Raw genomic sequence first — 20,712 nt, forward strand, 5'->3', positions numbered from 1 at the left:
GAATCCTGAGAGTGTTATTACCTAAAGGCGCATATAGACTGGTTTTCACTGGAATAATACTACAGGCTCTGCCACATCTGCCATCTCACTGTTTTTAAAATTCTAGCAGCTATGTTCATTCTTTAGTGTTATCCCTTTTTTCCTCCATGTCCCAAAAGACAATGGGTTGGATCTTCCATTTAGCTTCAGTAATGTGTTGCTGGTAACATGTTGGAATGTTTTTGGCTTAAAGTAACAGAAAACCCTAATGCAAGTGGTGTAGACTGTAATGAAATGAATTATCTTACATAACAAGAAGTTTTGCGGCTTCTCCAGGGTGGTTTATTTAGCATCTCTCTACCCTGCTATCCTCAGACTATCAGTGTTGTTCTTAAGCTAGCTGCCTCAAGTTCAAAGTTAGCTGTGGCAGTTCTGAGCGTCATGTCTAGATGATTGCAATATTCAGTATCACTTTTTAGGAGGAAGGAAGTCTTTCCCAGAAGCTTCCTATCACATTTCCTTTTTCAGAACTGGGTCATAGCATCATAAGAGAAATGTAAGTGGACATGAAAGAAAGAAGATAAAAGTAGACAAATATGTCAAAAGGGTTAGGTTTACCTCCTACTGGTAAGAGTATGGGGAGTTCTGATTGGTTTAGAGTAATCAGGATATATCTTGAGACACTTGAGTGTGGGAGACCACTGGGGCTATGAGACAAGGATCATGGGGAGGCGGGAATGTCTGTTCCAGGTGCTGCCCCAGAACCCAAGGACCCTTTCCTTTCTCATTTACCATCATTTAGCTGGGGCTAAATTTATTGAAGCTGGCTTCTAAGTTTTCTTGCTACTTTATTTTGCCAATGCTGCTTCCTTTAAGCTTGCCTTAAACCTTACGCATTTCCTTACAAGTGTTCACCACCTGTTGTATGCTCATTAAGAGTATTTTTCTTCTTCAGTGTATACTTTTTTCATGTGTATTATTAAGTCTTAAGTATAATAAGATTTAACAATTAGTATCCACCTGTTTTAAAATTAGATTTTAATTTCAAAGTGAACAAACAAAGTGAACACAAATTGAGTTTAATTTCAAAGTGAACAAACAATTTTTGCTTGTGGCAAAACAAAAAATTGGTAGCTGAAGAGAGGAAAAAAACAGACTTTTTTAAAGAGATGATTTGTTTAAAAGAACACTGAGTGCAGAGCTAGCATTTTATCTTTTAAGCATTTTATGTACAGGTTCAAGGGAAGAATCATCTAAAATTCAGTGAATAAAGTGTGGGACAGACCCAGTTCAATTTATTTAATATGTTATGTCAATGAAATAATTTTTGTGTTCGTTATAATGTTAGCTTTTTCTGGAAGATTATTAACTTTGAATAATCCTAAAACATTTTTTGCTGGTGACATATATCTTATTTTCCAGAGTCCCTCCTTCCTTCTATATTATTCTGATTCCTCAGTAAATAGCCTGAGGATTTTCTTTTCATGGTAGAGTTGTAACTTAATGGAGTCAGAAACTTTATCCTATAAGTCAGAAACTTTAAAGATATTCTGTAAAATATTATAAATAAATAAAACTTTAAATTGAATGCCATGTTTAATTTTTTAATACTAAGAAGGAAAGATAAAAACTAAGATTCAAAACACAGGATAGCATAAGGAACTTTACTGACCCACAGTTGTTATAATATATTTAGCATTTTTATTTTCTGTCTTGTTCCAGTACTATAATAATCCCAGGATTATGTTGCCATGATTTCTAAGGCTGGAATGCTTTTCTATGTAAGGTGTTTAAGAAGAAAATATGTTCTTTCTTTTCCCTTCCTGAAGTCTAAACATGCTTTTTCACCTGCACTAGAAAAGTTAACTGTCCACATTTATATTCATAGAGCAGGAGAGACACCCAGTGGCAGAAATACTTTTTGCTGCTTTTTTCTCCCTAACGAGGCCAAAAGCCTGATTGAGCTATTTATTGATTCTTATAATTTGTGTCTTCTGATTGCTTTTACAAAATTATTTTCCACATAATAGAAATATTTTCTTCTCTGACTGTTAATTGGAGTTTACCCAAATGGGAAACTAGAGCAGGCTTGGTGTTCGCTATTGGAATGAAAGTTCATCCATAGACTCAATTAAGACAGCTCTATTCACACCACTGTTAGAGCAGTCTGGTGTTAGATAGAATGTAAAAGCCTTAATATTAGGGACTGTCTTGACATGTAAGCAAGTAAATGTTAGCTGTTAAACTGAAAGCTAGCCTGCTGCTTTATTATAAAAATTTTCTGAAATTTCTGAAAAATGGAGACTCAGTCAAAAGATTGCACGTGAACACAGAAAAAGTGACATTTATAATAAGGTTACATGAAGACTGTACTAAAAGGATGCTAGTAGGCACTAGAGGCTGCTCTAATGACTGGTTCCATTTTTAATACAAAGTCTGCACATTCTTTGTTCTTTGCCAGCCATCTGTCTTTCCTCACTTGTAATTTCTACTCCCTCAAAACTTTGGTTTTTATCATGGCTCAGTTTGATTCGTCTGGCCTATCCCAACATCAGCTCCTTTCAACTTCAATTTCTGTGGCCTCTTTCCTTTCTGCTTTATAGTTTGATCTACTAAGAGAAGATGATTAGCCTAACTTAGCTTTCAGAATTGTTACGTTGTTGGCCCCTTGCATTGGTAGCCATTTGATTAGGTGTTAGACAATTTTCAGCCAATCCTGGCATGGAGTCCCATGATCACCACAGGATTTTTTTTTTTTTTTTTTTTTTTGGCAAGAGCTGCAGACAGTTTATCTCAGAAGATATCTCTGGACATGAAAGATATTTTGAAGGTTTGTCCAAATGGAAATTCAAGGTATTGGGACATTCCAGAGCTGTGGTCCTCACGTGTTAGCTATATCAGAATCATGCTTAGGGCTTACTAAAGCACAGATTACTGGGCTCTACTCTGAGTTTCTGATTCAATAGATCAAAAACTGGATGGCACTCAAGAATTTGCGTTTATAACAAATTCCCTGGTGATGCTGCTGGGCAAGAGAACACACTTTGAGATGCATTGTCAGGGCATATTAAACTGTTATTGACTGAGGTAATCTATTTCTAAACTTTTTACAAAAGAAATTCACTTTGGGGGTAAAATGTATATCTAACTGAATGCTGAAATCATTATTTTCATTTACTGTTTTCAAACAAAACTGTGATTTTATGATGAGTCTTTGGGTTCCCCTGACCATTATGCTTTCTTACAGATTGACCTTAACTAGTTTGGTTTAATCTGCTTTCTTGTAGTTAAAATTTTGCCCCACGGTAGAAAATTGTTTAAGTTTTAATAATTTTTTTTCTCTTACAAAGGTGAATGCTATGACTCCAGTTAAAAAACAAGTTCTAGAAATATATTGACAGGGAGATTTGAAAGCAGCCCAATACGATAACTGGCTTTGTTTTACTGAAGCAAACTCCCTTTCTTCTCTTCACAGGGTTACATGAGTTCTTTTTCCTCCTAGTCCTAGTGTACTTTGTGATTGCTTGCATTTATGCTCAATCATTGTGGCAGGCTATTAAGAAAGGAGGACCCATGCACATGATTTTAAAGGTTCTGACAACTGCATTGCTGTTACAAGCTGGTTCAGCTTTAGCTAATTACATTCATTTCTCCAGGTAACTCAAAACCACTAAAACTGTGTTCATCATTACATCTAATTAATCCTAATTAGTCCACCAAAATTATGCTTGCTTTGATTATAAACAATTTTTTTCACATTTGTAATTTACACTACTCTTCTTCAATTCCTCAGTTACTCCAAAGATGGAATAGGGGTACCATTTATGGGAAGTTTGGCAGAATGTGAGTATCTTTCTGAGCATTTTTTAAAAAGCTTTTACACTCGCTATCTGCTTTTTTTTATTTCTTGTCATAGTATAAATTTTCTGTCGAAAATTGTTTAGAAATCAGCTTGACTGAGAACAGGATTACAGTTTAAGTTCCCATATGTCTTACTTAGTTTCTTCTTAATAATAGGTAATGTGTACAGCTCCTCGTTGTTTTTTTGTTTGTTTGAGACAGGGTTCTTACTCTGTAGCCCAGGCTGGAGTGCAGTGGCACAGTCACGGCTCACTGCAGCCTCAAACTCCTGGCTCAGGTGATCCTCCTGCCTCAGGCCTTCCCAGTAGCTGGGATTACAGGCACATACCATCATGCCTGGCTGATTTTTAAATTTCCTTTTCTGTAGATGGGGTCTCACTATGTTGCCCAGGCTGGCCTTATACTCTTGGGCTTAAGGGATCCACCCACCCTGGCCTCCCAAAGTCCTGGAATTACAGGCATGAGTCTCCACACTCTGCCTTTTCATTGTTTTTAGGCATATTTATATACATTCTCTCATCTTATCCTCAATAGAAAAGGGGTCTGCATATCCTTATTTTGCAGATAAAGGATCTGGGCTCAGTGATGTGAAACATACTTCCACATGTCAGTCAGCTATTGAGTGGTAGAGACTAGACTCAGACCTAAATTTTCTTACCTCAAAGCTGAAGGTTTTCTTCCTATTATAATTCCACTCTCTGTTATAACTGACTCTTTTCTATTTCTGACCCAAAGCCTAAAACTCACATCAAAATACGCTGTGAAGAAAAGTGATAAGTTTTCTTAAAAATCATTAAATGCTACCTCATAAAATAAATATATATATGAAACTTGAAGCATTTATAGATTTCTGTTGTTTTCTTGTAGTGTTAACCTGGATACAGGTGGTTTTGATACATCTTTTCTGTTTGAAGTAGCAGGCTTCCCCTGCAGTGTAGGTGATGGCCACCTGGTGGCACATCACACTAATGCATGGAGCTTCTCATTTGTCTTCAGGATTCTGAAAGTAAAGCCAATGTTTGGATTTTATGGGAGCTATGCATTTCATTGTATTGTTTCTTGTTAATAGTTTTAGAAAATACTCTTCACATTATAGTTCAGCCATCAAAAAAAATTCATCCAGAAATGAAGGTACTAGTATTCTCCACATTGCAGAAATCGTATTTAGAATTTGCTTTAATAAGCAGTGAGTTATAGAGAACAGGATTATGTAGTTAGAAAAGCTAAGAAAAATGGGAAACGAAAAGAGTTAAGGTTGGACTTAATGGACATATGGTATGGGCATATATATGTATTTTTAAATAGTATTGCTGCTGTTTTAACTATTTTTATACATATATTACAAAATTTATGGCAATTTTTAAATCTTTAGAATTATTACCTGCGAATATCTCTTAATGAATTTCCTTAGCTTCTCTTTGAAAATGGCTTTTTGTGGTTTAAAAAAAAAAAAAAGATGTTCTCATCTTAATGCAAAAAGCACTAAATTTTTTATATTGTGAAAACTTGGTTGACGTTGGTTTTCATGTCCCATTAGTTTTTGACATCGCTTCCCAAATTCAGATGTTATACTTACTTTTGAGTCTATGCATGGGTTGGACAATAGTCAGAATGAAGAAGTCTCAAAGCAGACCTCTCCAGTGGGATTCTACGCCTGCATCCACTGGCATTGCAGTATTCATTGTCATGACACAGGTGAGTATTGATACTCAGTGTTTCTGCTTAGTAATCCTCAGAAATGCAAACTTGAGCATACCTCATTTCAGAATTGAAACCTGGGACCCATAAGGAATTTGTGTCATTTTTTTTTCTTGAAATTTCTGAGCTTCTACAATTTGTGTCATTTAAAGTATGAATTTAAAGAGTGTTAGATCAAATAATCTTAATTATCTGGATGCTACTATATGTAGACTGCAGAATTTAATTATAATTTATCTGAATTTGAGCTTCCTATCAGCTTATTTAAGCACAGTATGTTTAATACTAGGTTAGAGTCTTATTTCCTACTTAATAATAGCTTTCTTTCATATTTCTCTAGCACATGGTAAGTACTTAACACTGAATGAGTGATTCCATGAATTTGAGATTTATCCATTGTCAAGAATCTTTAGGATTGGCTGCTTTGTACGTAAAAGAATTCAGGTGATTATCTAAGATTAATTAAAGGGCAAAATATAGACTAAAAAAGAATGGGATCTTGTTTTTGAAAGCAAACGTAAAAACAAAACTAGTCTTTTATAAAGGTCCTGCATGCCTTTTTTTTTCTTTTCCTCTATATTAATAGTATTGACATTCTAAGATACCCATATGCCTATGTTCAATGGATTTGTAAAAATTAAGAAGAAAGGTATAAAGATAAAAATTTGTACTGAGTTTTTGATAAGCATTAGCTATAGATGAAAATGAATTATATACTTAGGCTCTGTAGAGGACATTATAATGTAAGTTTCATGCATTAAATAAATTGAAAAATGTATTAATGAAGGATGGGGTCAGTGCTTTATTCATCTTTCTATCCCTAGTATTTAATATAGTAGGTTTTGAGTGGAATAGGAGTATTGAATTTACATGAATGATTTGAGAAAGAGACCATATCACAGGTGGTGATATTTAGAAAGGAGGTAGTGCCAGGAAAGGGGATGATGAGAAATAATTGAATTAGAAGAATTGATTAAAATAAGGTTGAGATTCTACCAACTTAATGTTTTTGAGCCAGGACTTATGGAGAGTAGTGTCAATGTCAGGTTAAATTCTCACTTTTTATTTCTTTCTTTTTTTTTTTTTTTTTTGAGACGGAGTCTCGCTGTGTCTCCCAGGTTGGAGTGCAGTGGCGCGATCTCGGCTCACTGCAAGCTCCACCTCCCAGGTTCATGCCATTCTCCTGCCTCAGCCTCCCAAGTAGCTGGGAATACAGGCGCCCGCCAACACGCCCGGCTAATTTTTTGTATTTTTAGTAGAAACGGGGTTTCACCGTGTTAGCCAAGATGGTCTCGATCTCCTGACCTCGTGATCCGCCCGTCTCGGCCTCCCAAAGTGCTAGGATTACAGGCGTGAGCCACCACGCCCGGCCTATTTCTTTTTAAAAATTTCATTTTTATTATTTCATTGTAATTTTAATTTATTGTCATAGACAAATATGAATTGAGAACTGAGATAATATTACACTAGAGTTTATATGAACATTTATGAAGAATACATTAAATATAGCTCTGATCTTCAACAAGCCAGACAAGGCAGATCAGACAGGCAGTCAGAGACTATACAAATACATACGTATTTTATACAGATCACATATTAGCATATGTATATGAAAACAGGGAAGTTTGAATATGTAAAAATATGAACCATGGGCTGTGGTAGCTCTGTGGTAGCACTTCTGTGTTGCAAAAGTGAAGTTCAGAAATGTTGGTTAAGAAATCAGGAACCTCCACCTCCTGGGTTCAAGTGATTCTCCTACCTCAGCCTCCCAAGTAGCTGAGATTACAGGTGCCCGCCACCACACCCAGCTAATTTTTTGTATTTTTAGTAGAGGTGGGGTTTCACCATGTTGGCCAGGCTGGTCTCGAACTCCTGACCTCAGGTGATCCACGCACCTTGGCCTCCCAAAGTGCTGGGATTACAGGCCTGAGCCACTGCGCCCGGCAGCAATAGAATTTTTTAAAAATCTCTTAACTGTGGTCTCACTTGATAAAAATTCATTTTGTCTAGCTTAGGGTATTAGAGTGATGAAAAGACTGTACTTTATTAATTAACAACCTCTATGGTCTGATAGGAATGTTTATATAACGTTTAAAGGGATGTTTATTAAAGAGTTGAAAAAAATATTGTAATGAGGTATATTTATTTTCCTAAATGTAATACTGTTTTTCTTTTGCAGAGTGTTTTGCTACTTTGGGAACAGTTTGAAGATATCAGTCATCATAGCTACCATTCACACCACAACTTAGCAGGGATCCTCCTAATTGTTCTAAGAATTTGCCTAGCATTGTCATTAGGCTGTGGACTCTATCAGATCATCACAGTGGAGAGAAGTACACTCAAAAGGGAGTTCTACATCACATTTGCCAAAGTATGGGTTTGGAAAGAAAATGGTTTATTCTGATTATCCACTTGGTTCTGGTTTCTTTGGGAAGTTAATAAACAACTACATGCTAACTTTTATTAAACTTCTGGGCTGGGCACAGTGGCTCACTCCTATAATCCCAGTGCTTTGGAAGGCCGAGACAGACAGATCGCTTGAGCCCCCAAGTTGGAAACCAGCCTGGGCAACATAGACCCCATCTCTACAAAAAATTAAAATTAGCCAGGCTTTGTGGCGAGCACCTGTTGTCTCAGCTACTTGAGAGGCTGAGATGGGAGGATTGCTTGAGCCTGTGCATTGAAGGCTTCAGTGAGCCAAGATTGGGCCACTGCACTCCAGCCTGGGTGACAGGGCGAGACCTTCTTTAAAAAAAAAAAAAAAAAAACTTCTGTTATGTGACAGACACTACCATAAGTTCTTTATGTGGTTCAACTCATTTAACCTTAGCAACTTATGTGATGTAGGTATTATCCCTATTTTATAAGACCTGTGAGACAGTATTTTCCATATACTCTTTGCAGGTCAGTTTTGCCTGGTTCATAGTTTCATCAATAGGGATTTTACATTTTTTTCTGTAATACCAGAATTTTAAATTTTTAAAATCAAATATGGTTTGGATTTCTCAACAGTTATTAATTGACTATAAACTGTTATTCTCAGAGTTATGCAGTGTTTTATAACAGTTAGGAGCTATCCTTCAGCATAAGCAGCTGGAGCCAGGAGGCTGAGTCCATGTGTTTCAGCCAGCCTCACTCCATCCACATGAGATCGTGTCACTTTATTCCTCCTTTCTTGACCTTCTTGTGCTAGTGAGATCTAAAAGCAAATTCAGTTTTTTTCTATACAGGAGAAGGGTTAGAGCAGTAACATTATAGAACCTTCCCTCCCTAGAAGGTTTCATTTTTCTGTCAGATTGAGAGAATCCATACCCCTTCATTTTAGCCCTGCGAACCAGCATTCTGATCAGACTGATTCTGTTCAGGCAGCCCACCTTGTCCAGAGTTATTGGCCGTTATTCTGAGGCAGCTATGGAAGGAGAGCCAGATTCCTGCTTTATTCCTAGTGTTGAGCATTGCAAAGCTGCTGCTGCTGCAGCCCTAAGAACCAACTTGAGGCTTCTGAGCGCAAGACAAGAAGATGTCATCCTGCCTTTGAGTTTTTCACAGGGACAGTAGTGCTTATTGTTTGATAAGTTAATATGTATTTGAGGTGTTTAGGCATTAAGTTTTCTTATTTTGCTTTTTTCGTTGTTGTTGTTTTCGAGACGGTGTCTCGCTCTATCGCCCAGGCTGGAGTGCAGTGGCGTGATCTCGGCTCACTGCAAGCTCCGCCTCCCGGGTTCATGCCATTCTCCTGCCTCAGCCTCCCGAGTAACTCGCGCCCACGCCCGGCTAAGTTTTTGTATTTTTAGTAGAGACGGGGTTTCACCGTGTTAGCCAGGATGCTCTCGACCTCCTGACCTTGTGATATGCCCGCCTTGGCCTCCCAAAGTGCTGGGATTACAGGCGTGAGCCACCGCACCCAGCCTTTCTTTTTTAAGATGGAGTTTCGCTCTTGTCCAGGCTGGAGTGCAGTGGTGCGATCTTGGCTCACTGCAACTTCCACCTCCCGGGGTCAAGCGATTCTCCTGTTTCAGTCTCTGGCATGTGCCACCACACCTGGCTAATTTCTGTATTTTCAGTAGAGATGGGGTTTCTCCATGTTGGTCAGGCTGTTCTGGAACTCCCGACCTCAGGTGATCCGCCCGCCTCGGCCTCCCAAAATGTTGGGATTACAGGCATGAGCCACCGCGCCTGGCCTCTTGTTTTGCTTTATGCTTAAAGCAGTGCGAAATTTAAAGTATTTTATGTTTTAATTTAACTTTCTAAATAGGATCAAACATCTAAAAGTATTTAAGGAGTAGCAAAAAGTTATTCTCACCTCCTCACACAATTGCTATTAGTTCTTAATTTATCCTTCTGGAGTTTTAAGTATATATACCTATATATATTTCCTTTCATTTTTATACAAATAGTAACATACTAAACATTTTTCTATATCTTGTTTTTTTCTCCCTATATCTTTAATGTACCAAACATTTCAACAGCTATTTATTAACTTATTTTTTATTTCAAATTTAATTTTGGAAAAGAGAATACATTACTAGGTTCAAGGACGAATAGAAAAATATTTGAAAAGTAAAAACAGTTACCCATTCTTACCTGCCCAGTTCCCCCTCTTCTGTTCTAACCCTCAAACAGGTAACGACTATTAATGTTTTTTGTGTATTTTTACAGGATTTCTTTGTGTATCAGCATGCAAATATGAATGTACATTCTTTTTTCTTTTTACAGAAATATTACACATTTGTGCCTTGCTTTTGTCACTTAATAATTTGTTACTTACATTAATAATTTGTAGTGTATCAAAATGTGTATGCAACAGATTTATAAACATAAGATTATAAATACTCCAAAAATACTCATTTGGTTAGAAACAAAATATTAATGTCACAGCAACAGTAAATTTATTTCTACATTTTATTGCAGGCTGTACTCTAAAGGCCTGTTGAGGTTAATCAGAACCTAAAAATGCTAGTAACATTTTTTTGTCTGGTACATTCTGAAAAAAAACTACACAGTTCTACTTATTTCACTTTTTCATTTGTTTCAGGGCTGTATCTTGTGGTTTTTATGCCATCCAGTTCTTGCATGCATTTCTGTCATTTTTAGCGACTACCAAAGAGACAAGGTAAGAAATACACATGATCAAAGTAGTTTTCTTAATGAAAATATTGTCTTAATTGGGAGAATATTTAAATAGGAGGGACCTATTTATTTTTTAAGACATTTTCTGGGTTATTTAAAACTTTGAAACAAAATAGTAAACCAATAAGCAGATAAATTTGAAGTTTAAAATATTTTTAAAATATTTATAAGCAAAATGGTGGAAATAGCTTTTCTTGATTGTACTACAATAGATAATTTTAAAATAGAAATTTTGTTTTATAAATTCGAGAATTTATAATACATCTTTTAAAAAATGATTAAAATTTTTCTTACATAATAGCAAAAATCAAGATTTGTAAAAATCAGTCTAGTTATTTAACAGACTACAAACCAGAGTGCCATGCTCAAGTATGATGCATTTTGATTGTGTTGATACCTACCTTCTTAGGTGAATGGCTCCATCATTTCAAAATAGAGGTCTGCCAGGAGCCCTTTACAAGCAATGCAGTATGTGCCTGAATGCACAAATGTTTATTGAGCCTGAGGTATTTACAAAGGGTGAATAGATAGGACAGTAGTCTACAAAAATAGAGAAGCAACTTGAGAATTTTTGAAAGGGCTTTTAGAGTACTCTTTAAAGTTCAGGTAGGAGCGTGCTTTATTCCTGTTACTAAATTAGCTAGGAACCTGATTTTTCTTATTTACTGAAACTCTTGTCTGTAGTGCATACCCTTAGGAGAGAATGGTTTAGCAAGTTATTCTTTTGTGCCTTACTTTGTCATCTACAAAATAACTGTTAAAGGGATTTTTATCCTTAAACAATTAGAGTTCTGAGCATTAGTCAGAAAATTTTTTTGATAAAATGTACCTATGGTAAAGATGAAAGAGTATTGTATTTATATAAAAAGCATATATAGATTCATAATAAATTGAATATTATTTCTCTATTTCTGCATGTAGTAAAAGCATTCCTTTCCTTTTCTTTTCAGGTTATTACAATAGGTGTTATCCTTTGCCAGTCTGTTTCCATGGTTATTCTCTACAGACTCTTTCTGTCTCACAGTCTATACTGGGAAGTTTCTTCACTTTCTTCAGTAACACTACCACTGACCATATCATCTGGACACAAAAGTCGCCCTCATTTCTGATACTTGATTTTTGTTGAGAGGAAAAGTGAATTGGTTAAAAGAGTGCAATAAGGATCCAAATACAGTGACTTTTTTTCATACATTTAGTATGAAAACTTGAACAGCAAAAGCAGAGCATGTTATTTATATAACTGCATTTAAGCAGTACCAAGACTGAAAAAAAAGGTAATAAATGAAATGTTTTGAAATATACTTAAACAACAAACTTTGAAGAAAGTGTTGTTATAAAATTATTGAAGCGATTTCTATGTGGAAATAAATGTGAAAAATAACTATGATATTTTGGTAAAATATTCACCACTTATAATGCCTCATCTTAATAGCTAACTCAGGTTTAATAGTCTTATAAAAAGTAATCAGTTAAATGATTACTTGCTTATAAATATCTAAACTAGTCCAGTTATGAAATCAGTGTAATACATTGATTTTTAAAACTGCTGCTTTTTATGCTTTAAGGAAAATGTATTTCATATTTGAGTTTAAAGGAATTGAAATTACTTCAGGAAATGAATATAAAATAGGTTCACAGTTAAATGAATAAGCTTTTGTTTATTTGTGGGTGGAGTTATTCTCCAATTTTTTCTGCCATTTTTGGCTCTAGTTCAGGTTTTAGCTTGATTAGCAAAGGTTTTTGACAAACAGTTTATGAAAAAATAAATACATTACACAGGTTGTAAGGACAAAGGATTTTAAAATCTGAGCACTTAGGTGAAGGGACAAGCAGGTTTATGTGTTTAAACAGAAAGAAGGGAAAAGGTACTATGTGATATGGTACTGAAATTTTGATCCCAATAGAATTCATTTCTCTTACGTTGAATCCCCAATCATAATTAAGCCGTATACACAGATTAAATTAACAGAAGCATTTCACATAAATGTTGGTTTCAGTCATCAACTACCCATGAATTCCTGCCCAAGGATACTTAATCAGGATTAAATTTTCTATGAATAATTGAAAAACAAAACACTCACTGGATTTGTTATAATCCGTGTTGGCACTGGATTCTAAGTAGTTGCCATCTTGAATCCTTTGTAATAAAGCCATACTTTTGTGTGTGTGTGTGATGCCCCAGTATTGAGTACGCTAGCTAAAAAATATCAAGTGCCTGATTAAAGAATTGCTAAATGGTTGTCAATACTCGCTGTATAAAATGAGTATTCCCATTAATAGTCACTGATTGGAAATTATTCTGTTGCTGTTTGTCAAGCTGTTCAGGCCTTTTCCTTTTTACTTCTGGCTTATTTTTAAAATATTTTTTATCTATTTACTGTGTGTTTAAGCAAGAAACAGTGCACTGATCTGGTAGTTAAATTTTTTAATTAAATAGTTAAAATAATGTAGTGCAACTTAAAAATATCTATGGCTTTGTTTTTGTTTTTCTTTTGTACCTAGTCTCATTGGAAATGACTAGTATTCTGCCTCATTTTCAGGGCAGAATATGTGTTTGTGACCCAAAATGACAAAGTTACCAAGTTCAACCTGCTCATTAAATCATCTCTCTATTAGTTCTTTGTAAATCACTTAGTACATTAGAGCTACAGGTTAAGACTAGAAAGTCTGAGTTATGTTTTAGGTATACATGATCGTCTGAGTGGTCATAACCTTTTCTTTTATCATGTCTCGCTAATAACCCCAGCTATTGTCTGTTGTGTTCAGCTGAGATGCAAAAAAGAAATTAAGCAAAAAAGAAAAAGGTGAAGACTTTTCATGAATTTTGTGAACTTGCCAAAAGGGGAAGGGAAAAATCTTTGTGTTACTTCACTCAAAGAACATAAGTAACTGCAATTAACATATATGAAATTTATTACTCTGCTTGCATTTATGAAACTAACCAGTTTTTTAAACTTTAATTCTTAAATTTATGGTTGGAAATGCTGATAATTTATTTTGTTATTTAAGAGCTGTTGTTAAGTGGAGGAAAGTAGTTGTTAATAAATGTATAAAACTGTTCTTGACTAGTAATCAGGGACAAAATTTATAGTTCATAAGTCATGACACAGTATTCCCTCTTTTTCTGAATGTTTACATAGAGATTCATCACTGCAGATTACAGAAAGTTAAGTGTATACTACAAACTCTAATTAAAGATAAAAATCTTTTCTACTTTTCTTTGTCAGATAATGCTTTTTTATGTGTTTTTACATTTTTTGAAAGAAGATAAATGGTTCATCCGGAGCTTTATTAAGAAGCATTTCTTCTCTTCCCTTAAAAAATAGATGCTTATTTTTATTGACGTGTGTATAATAAGATGGGTGCCTACTGTGATGCATTTTACCAGGCATTTTACCTTCATTATTACTCATCTCTATTGTGATAACCAGGCTCCCATTTAACTGAGTATAAGAGAGAATAAATGATTTCTCTAAGGTCATGAAACTATTTAGTTTTTCCACTTTACCTTCATGATTTAAGGAACACGTATTAGCTGTGTTTTAGTGAGAATGAATTGCTATCCATCATAATTTTTGCTGTTGATTTGAACATTAAAACTGGAATTGTGCTAAAATCAGAACATGCGCTTGAATATCTGTAAGACCTCAGCACACTTCAGTATTTGAACCTGGCTTTTAACCAGACAGTATTACTAGCAGGAGAGTTAATCTAGGCAGAAGAGCTTGCTTTAGGGTAATTATTTATTATCTCCAGTAAAGTCACATCTGATGAACATAGGAGATACACAAATCTGAGATCATCTCTAAAATAATGAGACTAGAACCTATCTATCAACATGAACATGGGCTCCTTCAGCATGTTTCTTCTAGGACACTGCACGTTCTTTGGAATTTGGAAATTTGGAATTATCTGTGAAACATTTTCTTAAATAGCTTCTGTGGTATCAAATCATTGAGGTTGTTTTTTGTTTGTTTTGAGAATTGATATGATTGTTAGAAGTAGCCAGATATGAAGAGGTAATACTGTTTTTTATTCCAACATGTATTTGTGAATTGAGACTAAAATAATGAGATTGGTTTTCCTCTGTGATCTGAAAGTAGTGTGGTAGAAGCACCGTAGCTTGATTTCTTGCAATAGCTCTCTATGTAATATTACCATGTCCACACTTGGGCAGCCTTCTGCACAGCTCCAGGGGCATCATATGTGTTGTGCTGTAGGAGTGCCATGGAGCCTGGAGGTGAGGAAAGAAGTGGTCCTGCCCACTAGGGCCATTCTCCACAGTGTAGCCAAAACAATCTCTTAAGAATGGAAATCATCTGGATGATGAGCATACAGAAATTCTTTGTGCTAATCTTGTAATTTTTTTGTAAGTTTGAAATTATTTCAAAAAGTTTAAAAATCATATAAATCAGATCAAACTACTACTTCCCTGACAAAAACCCTCCATGTGCCTCTCATTGCACTTAGGAAAAGAAGTCCTCGCTCATTACTATGTTCTGCAAGGCCATATGATCTGGTTATCTCTTAATTTGTACCACTCTCTCACACACATATCCCAGCCTCATTGTCCTTCATCAAAAAAAGATCTAGCTTATATCACAGCCTCAGATACTTGGCACTAGCCATCTTCTCTGCCTGGGACATTCTCTTCCAAATCTTAGCATGGTTGGAAGGCTGAATCCTCATCCTTCAGGTTCTCAGCTCAGATGTCTTTTAGAGAACTCACCATCTGTGGTGGATTTATATGGTGCAGTTCAGTCAACCTGGAGATAGGTTCTGCAGAATTCTCTTCCATGCATAATTTCAGGACAATGTAGGCCATAAGAAATGTTTGATACAAGATATAGAAGGCAGAAGTAAAGTAGCAGCCAGATCTGCATTCTTTTTGTAAGAGGAAGGGCCAGACAAGGCACAAGGCACAAGGCACTGTTGCAGCTTATCCACATTATTGCTTATCTGTTGGCTTCTCTTGGCCTGTGGGACAACAGCCAGGCCCACAGGAACACCAGTTCCTGCCGGAATGGCTCCTTCAGCTTCTCTGGCTCCTGGGCCAGGTGTGCGTTTTACTCTGACAAAGGGTGCCAGCTTCTTCTGGACAACTCCATCATTCACACTGGAGGATTAGAGGCAGTGAGAGACCTGTATGGCTTCCAGTCCATCCTCACAAGTTCCACTCAGTTCCCACAGGTTCTACTCATCCTAGCAAGTTCCTTGCTTCCCCCATTTCCCATGTCTTCCCTTTCCAACTGCCAGACACAAAAGAAACCGCCTCCTATAATCCCTATAATAAGTCCCTTATTTTGAATATTAAGATATGTGTATGTGTATTAGATCCTAGTGGTTCTTTTCTGATCAGACCCTGATTAACCATACCATCCTATCTAATGCTATTCCCCCATCCTAGTTCTATCATATTATCCCTTTTTTTGTTTGTTGTACTTAGCTGGTTTATCTTTGTCATCTCTCAAATTAGAATATAAATTTTAAGTGAGTTTGTCTCTATTGTTCATTGCTGTATGCCTAATACTAGGACACTCCCTGGTGCATACTAAATGCTCAAAAATATTTTTGAGTGAATGAAGGCAATGCTGAAAAAGTTCCAAATCTGTACTTAACAGTGTAGTATTAATTATGTAATAGAAGTACCCGTAGTGACTTCAATAATACCTTGCCTATTCTTTGTTCAATTGCATGGAACTTGGTAGTGTGTAAAAATCTTGACTAGTCAAGTAGTTGTCATAAAACATCAATTACGAGAGGATTTCTCAAATTCTCACAGAGGCAGTTTCTCTTTATTTTATGTAGTCCTGTAATAGGACCATGTGTCTGGTTTCTGGCCTGCCACAACCAGAAGCACCAATTTAAAAGAGAAGTTTCTAGTCAGCTAGAGGAGGGAATGTTGACAGTAGTCAGAAGCAGCTGGGAAAAGATAGGAAAACTAGAAATGACAATAACACTCAAATTGCAGCAGCCTGGGGTCATTTAGTGTAGGTGAAAGCAGCCCTGTGTTGTGTATCTCAGTAGACTCTTAAGAGATTTGTTGTTCAGTGTATTCATGACAGTGACTGATAGTAATCAAGAAAATATTAAGTTATAAGTTATGTTCAGTAGCCTCAAAGAAGTATGCGAAAACCTTCTAATGTTTTCTTCTTGTTAAACAGGTAATATATGCACATTGTACAAAAATCAGAAAGTTGAAAAAGGTGGGGAAAAGAAGTCCTTCTCTCACTCATTTCCCTTCCCTGAATCCAAACTCTGTTACCAGTTATCTTTCTAGAAATGGCCTCATGCACATATAAACATATATGAAACACAAATTATAGCATAACATACAGACTTTTGCACATTCAGCAATTTATTCTGTAGCCTTACCTAGAATTGTCCCATTTTTTTCACCAATTGCATAGAACTCCATTATATGGATGTATTTTGATTTTTTCAAAGAATCAGTTCTGTTACTGCACGTTGTTGGTTTTCAGTCTTGCTAATATGGACAAGGCTGAAATTAAGACAGTAATCAAGAATTTGCCAAGACTTCCTTCCCTCCTCCCAAAATGCCTCCACTCCAGGTTCCAGGTCTAGATCCTTGGGATTTTCTAGGTGATGGAAGTATCTTTGTTATTCATAGTGAGCTCTGATAGTTACGCTAACAAGATGACTCAAATAGGGGCTAGCCACACCAGAAGACCAACCATTGGATTAGAGGGTTGGAGTTTTGAGTCATATGATATTAGCCCAACCTCTGAGGTGGAGAGAGGGGTTAGAGATGGAGTTCAGCTTTATATAGAGATTGAGTCAATTAATCATGCCTGTCATGAAACCCCGAGAGAAACTCTGGTCAGTGATGCTCAAGTGAACTTCCCTGGTTGGCAATACTCTGGTGTGTTCTAGGAGGGTGACATGTCCCTGAGGACACAGAAACTTTGTGTTTGGGATCCTCTTACACCTTGCTCTATGTATGTCTTCTTTTGGCTGTTCTGATTTGTATCCTTTTGCTATAATAAGCTGTAATAGTACACATAGCACTTTACTGAGTTCTGTGAGTTGTTCTATGTAATTATAGAACCTGAAGGTATTGTGGGGACCCCTGAACTTGCAGCCAGTTGGTCAGAAGTAAGGATGGTCCTGGGAATGCCCAAAGTTGCTAGTTTCTGAAGTGAGGGCAGTCATATGGAGGACTGGGCCCTTAATCTGTGAAGTTTGGCTTAACTTCAGGCAGTTGGTGTCAGAAGCCATTGCAAATATCCTGATTATCCGTGCAAAACAAAAACACTTAACAGAAAATTATGTTGTACTCTCTGTACGGATAATTTTCGGTTAAGTGTTTTTGTTTTCCATGGATTGTACTAGATATCAATCTGATAAATAACTTTTATTCATTATAGTTTTAATTTGCATTTCTCTTATTAATTTTTGTTTTAAAACCATTTTCTTTCCAGTTCTACGATCTGTTAACATATTTTTCTAACACTTTTCTATTGGGTTGGTTGTCTTTTTCTTATTGATTTGTTAAAACTCTTTATAACAGAAATTGGTCATTTGTGATATGAGTCTGAACTGTGTTTCTCAATTTGTGATTTTTCTCTTTACTTTTTTAATGGTATCTTTTTCTTGTAGTTTTTTTAATGCAGGTGGAATTATCAGTCTTTCATTTTTTTCTTCTGTGTTCTACCTGTTTCACAGGTAGAAAAGCCTTAGCTCTTTGAGATTATGTTTAAATGCCCTGTATTTTCATCTAGTGGTTTTATGGTTTTATTTTGTATGTTTTTTTCATCCACCTGGAATTTATTTTGCTGTTAAAATATGAATTAGAGATCCAACTTAATTTTTTTCAGATGGTTGTTGACTTATTGCAACATATGTTATATAATCCATCTTTACTGATTCGTTGCTAATTGGTTTCTGGACTTTTAAGACTATCTGATGAACTGTTGATCTGGTACCACACTGTTTCAATTATTGTAGTCTTAAAATTGCTGTACGCTTTGGTAGGGATAATTTTCTGTTAAGTGTTTTTGTTTTTTATAATTTTCCAATTAGTCTTGCTCATTTTTTATATTAACTTTGAAATCAATTTTTCTGATTTTCAAAAGAAAAAAATCCTGTTTAGTATTCTTAGTGGGATGAATTAAATTTCCATAGCAATTTAGGGAAATTTGACTTTCTTAACGTGTTGAGTGTTAAACCCATAGGTGGTAGCATGCCATTGACTCCTCAGCTAAGCATATTATCAACTGTCGGAAACTAGGTTTTCCCATAGTGATCCAAGAAACTAGTACGAAATGCCTTTCTGATTTTTTAAAACTTGTATACATATATAGTACATATTATATATACTTATATATTAAGTAATCAGAAGTATGTGTTTCTCAATCACCTTTTAAAGACTTCTTTATATAGCTCTTGTACATTTCTTGATATGAATATGTTAATGTTTTCTTCCATTATGTTGCATATGGCTTTTGTTTTCTGCATGAAAACTATTGATTTCTGTATTCTAATTTTGTTCCCAGTCACCTAACTGAATTCTTCTAACAGTTGTAATAAATTTCTGGTTGGCTCTCTTGTGTTTTCTAGGTAAACAACCGTATTGTCTGCAAATAATCATTATTTTTGTCTTTTCTATTCAATTTTTTACCTCTAATTGTTGCTCCTTCAACTTAAAAATGAAAACTCCAAAGCAAGCAAAAACAAGGAAATAATAAAGAGCAGGTATCAATGAATTTGATTATGGAAAAACTATAGAGAAAAATTAACAAAACCAAAAGCTCATTCTTTGAAAAGATTAGTAAAAGTTACAAGCCTCTAGCAAGACTGACAAAAGAAAAAAGACACAAATTACTAATATCAGGAATAAAAGGAGATACCAGACTGCAGACATTAACGGAACAGTAAGAAAATAGTACAAACAAACAAAAAAAGACATTCTCTACTAACATAAATATGGCAATTTAGATGAAATAACCAATTCTCTGAAGACTATATGTCAAGAACTATAAAAGGTCTGAGATTTTACATACTTACAAGCTAACCTGTTACAGCAAGCACCATGAGCTTCATGTTGGTTTACCTTGGTTAAACATATATCTGAAGTTTATGGAGGCAATACAGGCAGGACTACATGAATATTCCATATGCAGTGGATTTGTGTTGCACCGAAGGAACACTGAACCTAGACAGTTTATCTCCTTTATAACTGGCTCTTTGTCAAGGGGGAATCATTTCCTCATCCTGCTCACTATATACACAACCTTGAGACATGGCCTAGATAAAGAGTAGTTAGAGCCTCGTGTTCTTGGTCTCCCCATTAGGAACATGCAGGGATGCAAAAGGATGGTGGACTGCCTCTCCCAACATCGCAAACTACCAAAACCAACTCAAGAAATAAATATCCAAAATAGTCCTATAACTATCAAAGGAATTGAATTCTTATTTAAACAACTTTTGAAATAGAAATCTCTAGTCCCAGATGGTTTCATGGGTAAATTCCACCAAACAGTTAAAGAAATAACACTGATTCTACACAATCTATTCCAGAAAAATAGAAGAGGTGGGAGAGAAAGGTGCAAAGGCAAGTTTGTGAAGAAAGGAATGCTTTTGATGCTTTTGCAACAAATGATGTTGAAACTAATGGACATCCATATGCAAAATAAATGAACCTCAACCTAATTCTCTCACCTTGTATTAGTGTGTTTTCACACTGCTGATAAAGATACCCGAGACTGGGTAATTTATAATGAAAAAGAGGGGTTTGTGTGTGTGTGTGTGTGTGTGTGTGTGTGTGTGTGTATGTGTTTGAGATGGATTCTTGCTCTGTCGCCCAGGCTAGAGTGCAATGCCATGATCTTGGGTCACTGCAACCTCCGCCTCCCGGGTTCAAGTGATTCTCCTGCCTCAGGCTCCCAAGTAGCTGGGACTACAGGCCAGTGCCACCATGCCCAACTAATTTTTGTATTTTTAGTAGAGATAGGGTTTCACCATGTTGGCCAGGTTAGTCTCGATCTCTTGACTTCGTGATCTGCCCGCCTTGGCCTCCCAAAG

The 20,712-nt window shown here is 35.9% G+C and overlaps 1 protein-coding gene across 2 annotated transcripts in view; it reads left to right on the forward strand.

Annotated features, from left to right (window-relative positions):
- The window catches only part of GPR180 (G protein-coupled receptor 180), a 62,809-nt gene that overhangs the window by 14,043 nt on the left and 28,054 nt on the right, over positions 1–20,712 (forward strand). The window contains exons 4-9 of one of the 2 annotated variants that reach the window (XR_010109695.1): positions 3,455–3,635; positions 3,773–3,822; positions 5,378–5,535; positions 7,718–7,909; positions 10,574–10,651; positions 11,619–11,942. Coding sequence is in view for 1 of the 2 variants with exons in the window: in XM_003832024.5 (XP_003832072.1) it covers positions 3,455–3,635; positions 3,773–3,822; positions 5,378–5,535; positions 7,718–7,909; positions 10,574–10,651; positions 11,619–11,777 (818 nt within the window). In the remaining variant the exon portion in view is untranslated. Of the gene's footprint in view, positions 1–3,454; positions 3,636–3,772; positions 3,823–5,377; positions 5,536–7,717; positions 7,910–10,573; positions 10,652–11,618; positions 19,232–20,712 lie in introns of those variants that run through there. The other variant, XM_003832024.5, reaches the window with a different exon arrangement.

Source organism: Pan paniscus, chromosome 14 (assembly GCF_029289425.2).
Source record: "Pan paniscus chromosome 14, NHGRI_mPanPan1-v2.0_pri, whole genome shotgun sequence".
Taxonomy (NCBI): Eukaryota; Metazoa; Chordata; class Mammalia; order Primates; family Hominidae; genus Pan; species Pan paniscus.